The 12960-nt window shown below is 43.5% G+C and overlaps 1 protein-coding gene across 2 annotated transcripts; it reads right to left on the bottom strand.

Annotated features, from left to right (window-relative positions):
- Positions 1-2499: 2499 nt before the first annotated feature.
- LOC119292389 lies at positions 2500-10930 on the bottom strand. Of its 2 annotated transcripts, none has more exons than XM_037571251.1 (10): positions 10640-10930; positions 8945-8988; positions 8525-8639; positions 8358-8406; positions 6998-7647; positions 5749-6025; positions 5395-5665; positions 4193-4348; positions 3205-3720; positions 2500-3102 (listed from the first exon to the last, which is right to left on the bottom strand). In XM_037571251.1, exons 1-10 carry the CDS (start codon positions 10818-10820, stop codon positions 2785-2787), a joined length of 2577 nt encoding a protein of 858 aa, XP_037427148.1. In that variant the 5' UTR covers positions 10821-10930; the 3' UTR covers positions 2500-2784. The 2 variants fall into 2 exon arrangements, with proteins under 2 accessions (XP_037427148.1, XP_037427145.1); XM_037571248.1 differs by having other exon boundaries at positions 8358-8436; positions 10640-10927.
- Positions 10931-12960: the final 2030 nt, after the last annotated feature.

The raw sequence follows: 12960 nt of genomic DNA, 5'->3' as shown, positions 1-12960 counted from the left end.
TACTCCTGCTGGATGTTCTCTCTTGTATGAACAATGGGGTTACAATGTGCGATCTTGTTAATCCTATTGAGCCGGTCTAGATTTTTCCCTTGGCTTCGTATTATATAGGGGCGATGAAGCAGAAAATACTGAGTCTTTGGAACCTTTCGGTCTTCATTTTCGGAACCGAATCTTTGGACTAGGGAATTTGGTTAGGGAACCAACTTGTGCCACTCGGGACAGCTAAAGACAGCTAGGCAAAACTGAAAAACAAAAAAAAAAATCCTTCAAAACTTAAGGAAAACGAGGCAAAAGCCGAAAAGCCGAGAAGCCGAAAAAGAAGAAAAACCCATGTAAAGACGTGAAAACGCATACAAAAAAATAAGAAGGCTGAAATACAGAGAGAGAGCCCAACACATGACATATGACGACGAATGGGTGCACCATTTGACGCGCTCTCAAGCAATAAAAGTGACCATTGTTGGAGGCCCCCAAGGGGTAACCGTTAGTTAGCTCTCTCGCTCGGGCGCGTCTATACATCTCCTCAGACGAGTTAGATGCCTCGCCTCAAGCAAGGCTAGAGAGGGCCAACCCAATAGGACGGTCTAGGTTTGTTATGCAGGTACTTTCTTCTTTTTGATTTCCTTTTTTACTTTTATTTATATTTAAAAATATTATAAATACAAATATTCCACAAAATTAATTTACTTAAACTTTTATAAACGTTCGCCGCACATTTAAAAAATGTTCATGTGGTGTAACGGGCGACGCTACGCGTCTGCTGGCCGATAATATAAAAAGATCCGCCGCATCCGTGACCATTGGATGGAGCTGCGGATGGCGTTTGATCTACCTATGTGGCCGGTCATCTTTGCAACAAGTGTGTTGTTGCAGTATTTTCTGTAGCCAAGGTCTTGTTACAATTTTTTTTTGCAATAAAGGTCTTGTTTCAGAATTTTTTTCGCAAAAAGGTCTTATTGCCGAATCATTTTTATTAGTTTTTCTACAACAGAGGTCTCGTCGTAGAAAATTTTCACAAAAATGGTCTTGTTCGGAATCATTTTTGTGAGTTTTTCTGCAACGGAGGGCTCGTTGTAGATTTTTTTTTTCTTAACAAAGGTCTTGTTGCAGAATCATTTACGAGTTTTTCTGCAATAAAGGTCTTTTTGTAGAAAAATTTCGCAACATAGGTCTTGTTACAGAATCATTTTTATGAGTTTTTTTTATGCTGCAATAGGGCCCTTTTGCAAAAAGATCCTTGTTGTGGTTACAACAACCCCTTTGTTGCAAAAACAAATATCTTCTATCTTCTCCTTTCACCATGGCTAGAGCTTGCGTTGTGGATAATCTAGGAAGCAGATTGACACCGCCGTTCACCATTGCTGGAGCTTGGCCCATGGATGATTTGGGAAACATATCAGCACCACTGTTCGCTATGGTTGTAGCTTGGGCTATGGATGATTTGCGAAGCAGATTGATGCCCCCGTCCGCCATGACTGAAGCTTGGGCCGTGGATGATTTTAGAAGCAGATTTAAGGGAGAAAGTGTTAGAGCGTCGTGGGGAGAGAGATGAGATCGAGGGGACCGAAGGCGAGAAAACGAGGGAGTAGGTGCTAGATTCGTTGAGGGGATCGAACGATTGATTTCTGTTTTTGCAACATCGTTGCCTCGCATATGTGGTCATCGTTGCCTGCTATCGCCAAAGGCAAGTGGTAAGTGGTCCCAAGGTGCACGCGCAACCATGATCCAACAGATATGTGGGTCGCAATCTGACGGCCTCGCGAGTGGCGGATGCAGCGAGAAGATCAGTCGGTTGATTGGAAGCTTTTTCTGTGTAAAAGGAACGTCCACGGAACTTCTAAAAAATGTTGTTATCATTCAAAACAATGCTCATGGCATTTGAAAATGGTCACGTGTTTCAAAAGAATGTTCACGATAGGTTTTAAAAATTATTTATACAATGTAGAGAAAATGTCCGTTTAATTAAAAAATGTACGTGACTTTTCTTAATATGTCCACGTTCCAAAATATGTCCACGTGTTTCCAAAATATGTTCGTGACATTTTCAGTAAATGGTTATAAAAAATATACACTACTGAAAAAATAGACGTGTAGAGAAAAAAATGATGTAAAAACATAAATGCGAAAAAAGAAAAGAAAAACATAGAAGAAAAAGCCAACGTTGGGTCAGCCCATCTAGCTTTTCTCAAAAAAAAAAGATATAACCCGGCGATCTCACTCACTCCCCCTGCTCCAGATATAAGAAGACTGGAAGAATCTCTCAAGCCTTTTGATAACTCCGTCGGTCGTAGGTGGAGACTGGAGAACCACGGCCGCGGATGGAAAGGCCTAAGCACAGGTCAATAAGCAAGCGAGCCCTGTGCTGTGCACACGTCCCGGCCTATGAGACAGACGTGGAAGAACTATGTCTCCAACATATTAAGAAAACCCAGAGTTTGAAAAAACAAAGAGCTCAATATAGTATAGTAGTAGGCATACTAACGGAAAGAACACTCGACATGGGTGAAGTAAGACGAAACTTTGAGAAATCAGAAAAAGACACCTGTTAGGTAAACTATGTCTCCAAAGAGTTACAAGACTGTTCTGCTCCGCGCATATAACTTGACCGAAAAACAAACACATCAGTCCGACAGCACCGACATGACACACGCAACACGTTAAAACGCTCTGCCAAGACGCTGACCCTCTCCTCAGCGAGCCACAAGCTCAGCTACTCTGAGCTGCTTTACTCCGCAGCAAGTCCTGCCACAGTGAGCCAACACCGCAACAAGAGTGCGGGGGGGCTCAATAGTTGGCGTGCTGCTGCCAGCTCTGGTGAGATGGCTGTTGCTGCTGCTGCTGCTGCTGCGGTGCCGCCTGGTAGCCATTCAGGGCTCCGTCGGCCGGGTTCTGGGGGTGGTGCTCCTGCGCCATGCCGCCCTGGGAATGGTAGAACGCCGGGTATCCATGGCCCCCGTATTGAGAAGGCTGCTGGGGCTGCTGCGCCTGGCGGAAGGCGCCCTGCTGCTGGCTCTGTCCCTGGTAGCCGTAGAACTGGGTAGGAGGAAGTGCTGACGCTGTTCTTGAACCAGCCCCATGAAGCCACATCGCAGAGTTGTCGCCCTGACAAGAATAATAACAAAATCAAACACTTCTCTCTACCAAGTAAACAGCAACCAACACAAAATTCTGAAATGTACACAAAGGGTTGCTCGCAATGGTTACCTGCTGCTGGAGAGCCATGTATTGATTGGCCTCTTTGTACTGAGCGCTCAATGCTTCATCAAACCCAAGATTGGCCGACGGAGGGGCAGCATTCTGGTTGAGGGCAAAATTTCCTGGAAGGTTACTTGAGCTACCAAAGCCTGCATAACCAGATATAACCGACGAAGGTTGTTGTTGTTGTTGCAAGTTTGCGCCTGACATGTTGTTCTTGTATTGTGGCATCGAGTACTTCATGCCAGCTCCAGGTACAGCAGCGGCAGACTGATGGAACTGTCCATTACTCGAGTAAGCTTGCTGGAAGGCGGTTGATGGTAAGTAAGCAGGGTAGTTTTGTGCCAAGTATGGATTATAGCCGATCATATTTGCGCCAATCATATTTGCGAAAGGTGCAATAGGTAAAGTGGGCTGTGAGTAAGGATGGACTAATTGCTGAGGAAGAGAGGGGGCCATCTGAATGCTGGTACTCGGAAGATTTTGTGTGGATTGAGTGTTCGAGAAAACTCCTGGCTTCATTGGCTGCAAAATGTAAATATAAGTATGATGTCAAGGAAAGGAAAGTCAGACAAAGCAACATATGCAACAACAAATTATCAGCACCATGATGTCAATAATATTCAACGATTAAGTTAGAAAATTACCAACCCACATAAAAATTACTCCCTCCGTTTCACTTATGTAAGATGTTCCAACTTTTTTCTAAATCGGATATATTCTAGTCTCATTTCAGTATGTATGTAGTCCATATTAAAATATCCAAAACATCTTATAATAGTGAAGATAGGGGTAACAAGGAGAGTTCGGTGTATACTGTATGTAGCTGAACGATCTCACATGAAAAGGATTTTTTTTTCTCAACGCTAGCACACCTACATACATAATTCAAGTTTACACATACAACACAGAACGGTGCGCTTTTTGTAGCTTCCAAACTGACTCTGTGAAATACTGTATGAATCAGAATGAAGCACGAGGATTCAAAGGTTTTTACCTCCTGCATGCCAGTAGTAGTTGGTGCAGCTGAGTTATATCTTGCACCCATTGATTGTGCTTGTGCTGCCAACAAAGGTGATAAACCGAAGTCCAAGTCCCGAAGAGGTGCCATATTTGAGCCCAACAGGTTGTGTTGTTGTAACGTATTTGATTGCTGGAGAAAACATTTTTATAAGATTATGCCAAAGTTATACAGGCTGGAATAAATAGATAAGCATGCAGAAGATGATAAATTCAGCATAATCCTCTTCAGCAAAGAAGTTTATCATCAATTGGAACAAGGAATGGAAAATCCAGAAAATTTCAGTCAGTCCAGAGGATCCTTATTTGAAAGACTTCCAAGATTTGTATAAAAAACATGATCTAGGCAGAATAACTATTCCAATACAAGTTATTGCACCATTTTAAGATAAAATAGCATCAGTTGGTTCCTTTCAAATAGACATCTCTTTGGATCTCCCATTGTCAGTCATAACAATGGAAAAGGGTAACACAAAATATCAAGGTCTCATGCGGGTTTTTTTTCTTAAGATACTGTAGTAAGAAAAAGGAGCAATGAGCTACTTTTGAAAATAAAACACAACCAAATGTAGAGGTGTTGGATGCCTAAAAGAATCAATCATGTTCACCAGCTAATTCCTGTTATACTTGACCTAAATAATCTGCAATAAGGTCAACAGTCCCACAATTTGTCATTTGGTACAGTAGTAACGACTGCAACATTACATTGAAACCATCAACGTTCTGATGCCTTCTCACAATCTGGCTATTATTACTTCATATGATAGTTCAAAATTTGTATCAATTTTGATACATTATATTATGCCTAGATATACAGGTATGCAGGCTATATCTGTTGGCAGTTGTGAATTACGGGGACAAGCATTTAACAAACCATGCACAAGTGAGACTCGTTTCATTAAGGAAACTAAAACACTAGCCTGAACAGGACAAGGTAAGTGTATTTAACATGTGATGACTACATACAGAACCATATGGAAATGAAATCTGGCTTTCCTATATGTGCTGTGTAGGCACCTATGGGCTGAATTCAAATCCAGGTATGTGCATTACCATTTTTGGGAGAAGCCTTGAGTTGCTAAGTTGAGTTGTTATCTTCCAGATGCAATAAGCACATAGATGCGAGAGACATGAAAAGGTGTTATTTCACTAGAAAGATGAGAAAGGGGAACACTGTACCAGCAAGCTTGACAGGTGTGAAAGAGTGTGCGCTTGGTTACTTCCTTGCATGGCATCCATTGCATTTGGCTGTGCTGGGTTCGCATACGCGTGGCTCGAGACTGATGGCAGATTATATTGAACACCTGAAGGATCATCCAGTATTTCTTGTCTCAGGACATCAGGCTGTTGAACAGAAGGTACATCAAGATTCTCAGTGTTAGCTCCCATAATTTCCTCAAGGTTCTCGTTTGGTGGCGAATTCGGAGGAATTTCATAGAAATCTTGATCCCTGCAAGAAAAGGTCATTCCAGTCATGTCACAAGTTCACAAGATGTGACCTGTCCAGCAAAATAAAGAAGGAAAACACTTAACCTCGTATCTGTATGATCTATAGGTTCAGATTCCTCCACAATAGGCAACTCCACATTGTTTTCGGTGCTCTTTGGCGGCGGGAGGAGCCCAGAAAATGCACCAGATCCGAAACTGCCAAAGCTCAATCCGGCACAGCCTGTGTTGGAAACTTGCAGATGGTCCGGAATTATAACTGCTGGGTTATCTTCGGCAAACTTTGTGGCAGCTAGCTCTTCATCATGTAGGCTCAGACCCTGAAAGTTTGCTGCTGCTGATACATCAGCGTTGGACTCCTCAGCTGCAAAAAAATTCCATAATCAGAATATGGGATGCAAACCATATAGAACAAGAGAGAAAATATATATTCATGTGCAGGTGTGTGCAAAAAAAAAAACCTTATGCAACTTCCAGAACAAAAACCAACCAACCAGTTGAAAAAGGGTTAACAAATATATTTGTTATGCACAACATGTCAATATATATTCATGTGCAGGTGTGTGCAAAAAAAAAAACTTATGCAACTTCCAGAACAAAAACCAACCAACCAGTTGAAAAAGGGTTAACAAATATATTTGTTATGCACAACATGTGAAGCAAATCATGATACAAAACTGGAAGCACTGAACATGCCAGTCTGAAGTATATTCACTATTCAGCAAAACAGGAGGAACTGAACATGCCAGTCTGAGGTATATTCAGAAAGAAACATACTATCTGGCTTCTTTCAATCTGCTGTGACAATCTATTTTTTTCAAAATTGTCAGTCCGAAGTTTATGCAGACAGGAATGGACAGTGTGCTTTCTGGGTTGTTTAAAATATGCGTTAAGATGTCTATTTTTTTTTAAATAGCACCAAGTGATAATAGTCATCTGAAGTCATCGGTATATGTTGCTAGTACCTTTCCAACACAGATGCATACAGGCAGAGTAACATAAAAGTTCATAATAATTGTATCAATTGGACAAAGAAATTTGTCTTTCATCTCTAGAACGGTTAAATTATTCTACCACATAAAAAATATAGCTCAAACAATTTTACAACAGTTCTGATTAAGCATGAATATTGGATACACACACATTATCTTTAAATGAGAGTCAAAACAAATTCATAAACGATGCTGTGTTGCCTATTCAAAGCATTAAAGTTCACAACAGATATACAAGATTCTCACATGGAACGATAATGCATGGATGTTTCAAAAACAAATGTTGGACCTCAAAAGTATAACCAGCAAAGAACTAGATACTTTGAACTTAGTTTAGCACTCACCTTGGTCCTCTATGTGAGAATGCGTCTGAGCCAGATAGGTACTCGAGTTCTGCAATAATCCATCATTATATTCAGAATTCCCTCCATAGTGATCCAAGTGTCTCTGAGAAGCATTTCCTGATCTCATTGCAGCAGAGATGTTATCATCCAAATAAGAATTTTCATGCAAGTAAACCGCATCAGCAACATGCGTCGATGGATGTAATGGTGCCTCAAATAATGATGGGTCCCCAGATGTCTCAGGGATGGAGGATTGATTCCCTGCTGGCGGGTCATCTTGTGGAGACCAATCATTATCATATTTCTGCTTGTTATCAGCAGCTGTATGACTGTGGTCCTTAACCAGAACAGAATCTTGCGCAGAAGGTAACCCCTGGTCAAGCTCTGTTGGTGCAACTGTGCTCGCAGATTGTTTTGCATTCTGGTTTACAGTGGTGGGCAAAGATGGGTATTGTCCAGCATATCCTTTGTCCGCTGTGACCACAGTCTTGGTAGAAGGCTTCCCCTGAGCCTGTGGCCTGCCACCCATTTTCACAATATCAGCCATTGACAACTGACCTGGCGTCCCAGACCAGCCATGCTGAAACCCAGATGATGTTTGTGGTGGTACTGACGGTGCATCAGCAACCAGATTTTTGTTCACGGAGGAACTACAACAGACAAAACAGAACATGTATATCAGAACAGGTGAAAAGAAAACTATCTGAAATCACCAATACATCAGACAATTTGTATGATTAACTGATGAACGCATTGTTTGCCTCAGATTTAACAACACTGCATTTTTTTAATGGAATTGAATTATTCTCCTCAACCAGAAAACTGGAGAAAGCACACAACTACAACCATGAGGATAGGCAGGGATGAATAGACTGATAAACCAAATTGTAGGGATGAATAGACTGATAAACCAAACTGCAGGGATGAATAGACTGATAACGAAACTGAACATTCATTGCTTGATCAATTGATGGATACAAAATGCCCCTTATATGTGAGGACCTGCTTGACCCGTATGTAATACATGTCAACTTAGAAGTATACTGATCGATCTCCATCTCTAGGCTTGTTCTTTCTTATTAAAAGAACATTGTACCTCTAAGATGGCTGCCCCCCTATCCCTATACATGACAGAAGAACTATTGTGTTCCAATCTTCTAACAAAATAATTGTTTGTATAACTCATGCGGTTTTTACAACTGTTTGAACAACATCGCAGGGGCATCAATAGTTACAATGCACCTCGGGGGACAACAGATGAGGGTTGCACAAAGGCACAATAGATTTCTAATCATAAATTGCGCTTACTAAAAAAGCAGGCTGAGCAGTTGCCCTTCAGGTAAGAAGCGAAGTTCCTTACCTTGAAACTGTTTGCTTCTGGGTGGAATTGGTTGATGGCATACCAGATCCTGAGACAGATGACCTTGAGGTCATGTTATCTGATTTTTTTAAAGCAAAAGTAAATGGTGAAAAAAGAATTATAAACAAGAACAGCCTCAAAGATACAGATGGTGGTTTTTCTATTACCAATGGAGCTGTTGTAAGCAGAGTTGTTTCGCCCACCTCGATCTGGACCGCCTCTTACACCTCGACTGGTAGCATTATTTGCCGCTCGAGACCTTGGCTCAGGAGTCTCTTTAACCTATGAAAGCACACATACCTATCTGTTATTTCCATCACTGCTTGTATTTTGAAACAAAAACCAAAGGAATAACTTAACATTGCTAACTATTGGCAGAAAAATCAAACAGAGCAAAATAACTTTTGCATGGACAAAGTATCTTCTGTATGGGTACTTGGATGTTCATGGTAATGAAGTACGATCATGAGAAAAAGGTTAGCTACAATTCATTGGCAACACAGGTAAAACCCGATCACTAGTTATGAGACAAACTGAACACTTAACGAATACATGGCACATATATTTGAGGAACATGGTTTACTGACCTCTTTTTTCTTGTCACGCTTGCTCTTTACCTCTTGAAAGGTATCTGAAAAAAAAACAGTGGTACATGAGATAAGAGATATTTACACTACTTCAACTGGTAGCTAATTGGCATAATCTATGGTTACCACCACATAAAGGTAATGTAAGCTGGTGAGTAGAATCTAAGATGATAAAATGCAAAGCAAATGTAGGAAATGAAAATAAAATTGTATGGCAAGAATTGAAATCATGTCTACATTCACAAACTATGTATGTGTACACAAGTACTCACTTAAACTCTGACCAAGAGACAGTGTAATCATTAATTCCAAAACCACACCATTCCGACCATGTCAGGTAAGTTCAAGAATGTATTTTACGACCTTCACATCCACACATAAGGCCGTATTTGGATTATCGTTTTGCTTTTAAATAACCCTGTAAAAAATACAGGTCACGGCCCGTCGTTTTGTTTCCAGCTGAAAATTACTCAGCGGCCGTTAAGATACAGGCATAAGTTAAACACCTCCGCAATAGATTACACCGATCCCGCGCGGCCTAAGAGATCATACAATTACAGATCCCACTCCTTATCCATTCACTAACCCTCATAAAGTAAGAAACAGCACGTTATAGGGAGGCAAATGGTGTTCATAGAGAACATCTCATCTGCCAAATTATACAAGATCAAACTAAGCAACCATCAACCAAGGGGATAAGAGCAAAAAAAATGTAAAATATATGCATGGAATGCTTCTCTGGAACAACTTTAATGTATACACAGGCAAACAGAAATTATAGTAATCAAAGGAGCGCAAGGAAATCCCTTCCATGCTTTCTCCACAAAGAAAACATCAAAATACCTTCTCTAAGATAAGCGCACAAGCTACTCAAGTTTACAAAAGTAGCAAATCTGACTGTGCCACTTTCCTCCTGATGTACAATAGAGGTATAACGAAAATGACCATTTCCCAATCGATATAGCAACACCTAACCGATTTCAGACAAGCAAACCTGATAAAAACAAGCAGATCAAAAGTGCTTTCACCTTCCAAAGTTTGGCCAGCAAGACAAGCATCCATCTATTTTCCCAATCTAAACGCCTCCAGCCCAGGAGCCATATCTATCAGAGCACCCCTTTTGAAATCTCGTTGCTAAATCGGCCCACATCAAAGATACCAGTTATCCCCTTTCTCCCGAAGACCCATGCTCCCTGATTCCCCTCCCCATATATACAACAATAACAAAATGAAAGGACGAACAACAGAAAACAAACAGAATCAGCCAACCCTCCAACCCAGAACGGGAAGCGGTGGCCATTACTTGCATTCAGCAGGTGGTCTAAATAGGAACCCTAAAAATGTAGAAGAAGGCCATGATTTGAACGAGACCAACGCAACTCCTAAGTCAACTTATAACCTAATGAACAGCTATGTCGCCAGTACTAATCCGCAGGAAGGCCGAAAGGGAAACCGAACGGGCTCATCTGGTTCCAGCTAGTCGGTAGGGGACACGGCACGCACGGGGCGCGGCCGTTGCTGCAAGGACCGACGAATCACTCCGCATCGGCCAGAACCTCCTAAGAACCCTAGCGGCGAGGAACCGCCCTCCAATCGCGCATCGAGGGGGGAGCCCGCCCGCCCGCGGAGGGGCGGCGAAACAGGGGCGGAATCACGGGCGCGCGGGGGAGGGGGGAGGGGAGGGGGCGGGCGGACCTTGGGAGAGGAGGCGGCTGACGGCCTCGTCGGGGTCCATGGAGCACTCGCGCAGCGCGGCGTAGATCTCGGCGTCCGGGCGGTTGACGATCTCCTTGAGGCTCTGTACGAGCTTCCTCGAGACCTGCGGGACGGGCCCCGCGGCCGCCGCCCCCTTCCCGCCCCCCGCGCCGCCGCTCATCCTCGCCGCCGGGATCCCCTCCTCCGCCGCCGCGGCCGCCGACCAGCAAGCCCCTCGGGACCGGAGACGCGAGGCGCGGGCGCGGGGGCGGCGGTGGAGCGAGGCCGGCTTCTGTTTCGGCGGCGCGCTGCTGCGGCGGCTTCAGTCGGCTCTGTGTCTCTCTCTCTCTCGCACGCAACGCGACGCAACGGCGGCCTCAGTTCCAAAACCCTTCCTCCCCTCGCTCCTCCGCGCCCGGCTTTATATAGCTGGGCCGACGGGCGGGCGGATGGACGGGTGGGTTGGGTTGGGTTGCGGTCTCTCCAGGAAGGAATAAATACGGGGACGGCGATTTGCTCCGCTTTACTTTACAAACTTTACTCTTCCCCCACACGCAGAAATTGGGTCATTTACCATATAGAAATACCCTATATATGCTCTTTATGGCTTATTAAATTATAAAATCATCAAAATACAAGTACACCATCTATGTATGTATGTATGTATGTATTATTATTATTATTATTTATATATTATTAAAAATACAAAAGCACGTACTTTTACGTGTATTCCGATTGAACGCGCATTTGTTCTTCGTGCTTATCTCTCCGTCAGGGTGCTTATCTCCGCGCGCGGCGATTAATTGGTTTGACCGGGCATTTGCGGGGGAGCGTTGGATGAGCACGGCGCGCTCCTCGAATTAATTGTCTGCCTCGAGTAGAAGAGGCGAAAACGAGGCGCGGTGCTATCTCGGGAAGTGCGCAACCGCGGGAGGACTATTCACTGCATCGTGTGTTTCTTTCTAGCAACGCGACGTGTTCCAGTCGAGGTTAGGCATACCTAGTCAAACAAAAAACATGGTAGACTGCCTCTTAGGGCATGTTCGGCAATGCTTCGACCCGTAAACTCCTCGACTCTTGCTCATCAGTCAGAAAACTGGCTTCTCGAAAGAAAAGTGGGGATTCCATGAGCCGTTTAGCGGCCCGGCTCCGGCCGTAGATCGATTTCATGGGCTGGCAGCCCATTTTGAGGAGATTTGGACCATTTGACAGGGAAACATCTGGCTCACCTGGCTCGTCTCACACTAGCCCAGCTCCAGCCCACCACACCACTATCTTTTGGCATGAATTGAGCATAGCCTTCATGGACTCCAGCAGCCCCCACGATCTCTTCTTGGTGCCTCTTCGACAACAATGATGATCTCTAGAGCACCATGTACGCACCTCAGTGAGCCCTGGCCTGAGCCCCAACCAACTATGGGACCTATCTTTCGTGTCAACTGAGCTCCATCACTGGAGGAGCATGGATCGCGATGTGCGGAAGACTCTGACCACCCAGCCAGAAGTAGGCCCCCTCTAGGAAAAATAGCGCTACCTGGTCCGATCCCTCACCGAACCGAGGAACTTAAGGTTGTTGATGGCATCATAAGATTCATTACTAGAGATATCACTAGTGGGGGCGCATCATTTTCTTTATTTTCCTCCAAGTCATGCAAAAGAAACGTTTCTTCTAAAGCGATAGCGACCCGCTCTAGCATATTGATCACTAATGCATTATTGCAAGAATTATCTTTTTATTTTCCTACCGTTTGTGATACCTACACCACACGCAATTCGGTCCAAGGGTGTGTGATAGATGTGTCGTCTTAAGCCCATTTTGCAGTAGTGTCCCCCCCCCTCCAAGTGCAATGGTTTGTTGGCAAACAACAATTTCCCTCAAGTGGATGACTTCAAGGTTTACCGAACCAGTAGGAGTGCTTGAACAATAGTTAATGATCAATACATGCACACAACTATAGTTCTTGTCTTAGCCCCCAACAAAACCAGTGAGATTGTTAGTATCACTAGCCTTCCTAGTTACAAGGATTAATGTAACTCATCGAGGAATTGACAATTGAAGTGGAGGAAATAGAAGTTCAGAACTAAAACAGAATTAAAGAGTGTTGATCGAGGTTGAAAGCATAAGAATGAATGGACTAGGATCCATAATTTCACTAGTGAAATCTCTCCATAAAACATAACATGGCACGATGTGTTGGTCCATCATACCGGCAGATTCCTTGATAGGGTTGCTCATGTGGCGGAATGCACACAGAGGATCTGATTGGGAGCACACAAGGCAAAGATTTTGCCTAGGTTCAGACCCTCATGGTAATATCCTA

The sequence above is a fragment of the Triticum dicoccoides genome, chromosome 1A, assembly GCF_002162155.2.
Source record: "Triticum dicoccoides isolate Atlit2015 ecotype Zavitan chromosome 1A, WEW_v2.0, whole genome shotgun sequence".
NCBI lineage: Eukaryota > Viridiplantae > Streptophyta > Magnoliopsida > Poales > Poaceae > Triticum > Triticum dicoccoides.
The sequence above is the reverse complement of the archived record's forward strand: the minus strand, read 5'-3'. Positions and strand labels throughout refer to the sequence as shown.

Excerpts from the sequence above, each read along its gene's own strand:
- LOC119292389 (XM_037571248.1), bottom strand. The coding sequence starts at position 10,820 with ATGAGCGGCGGCGCGGGGGGCGGGAAGGGGGCGGCGGCCGCGGGGCCC. Across the intron at positions 8,989-10,639 it reads CAGCCGCCTCCTCTCCCAAG|ATACCTTTCAAGAGGTAAAG; the intron begins GTCCGCCCGCCC and ends TTTTTTTTTCAG. Across the intron at positions 8,437-8,524 it reads TGCTTACAACAGCTCCATTG|ATAACATGACCTCAAGGTCA; the intron begins GTAATAGAAAAA and ends TAAAAAAATCAG.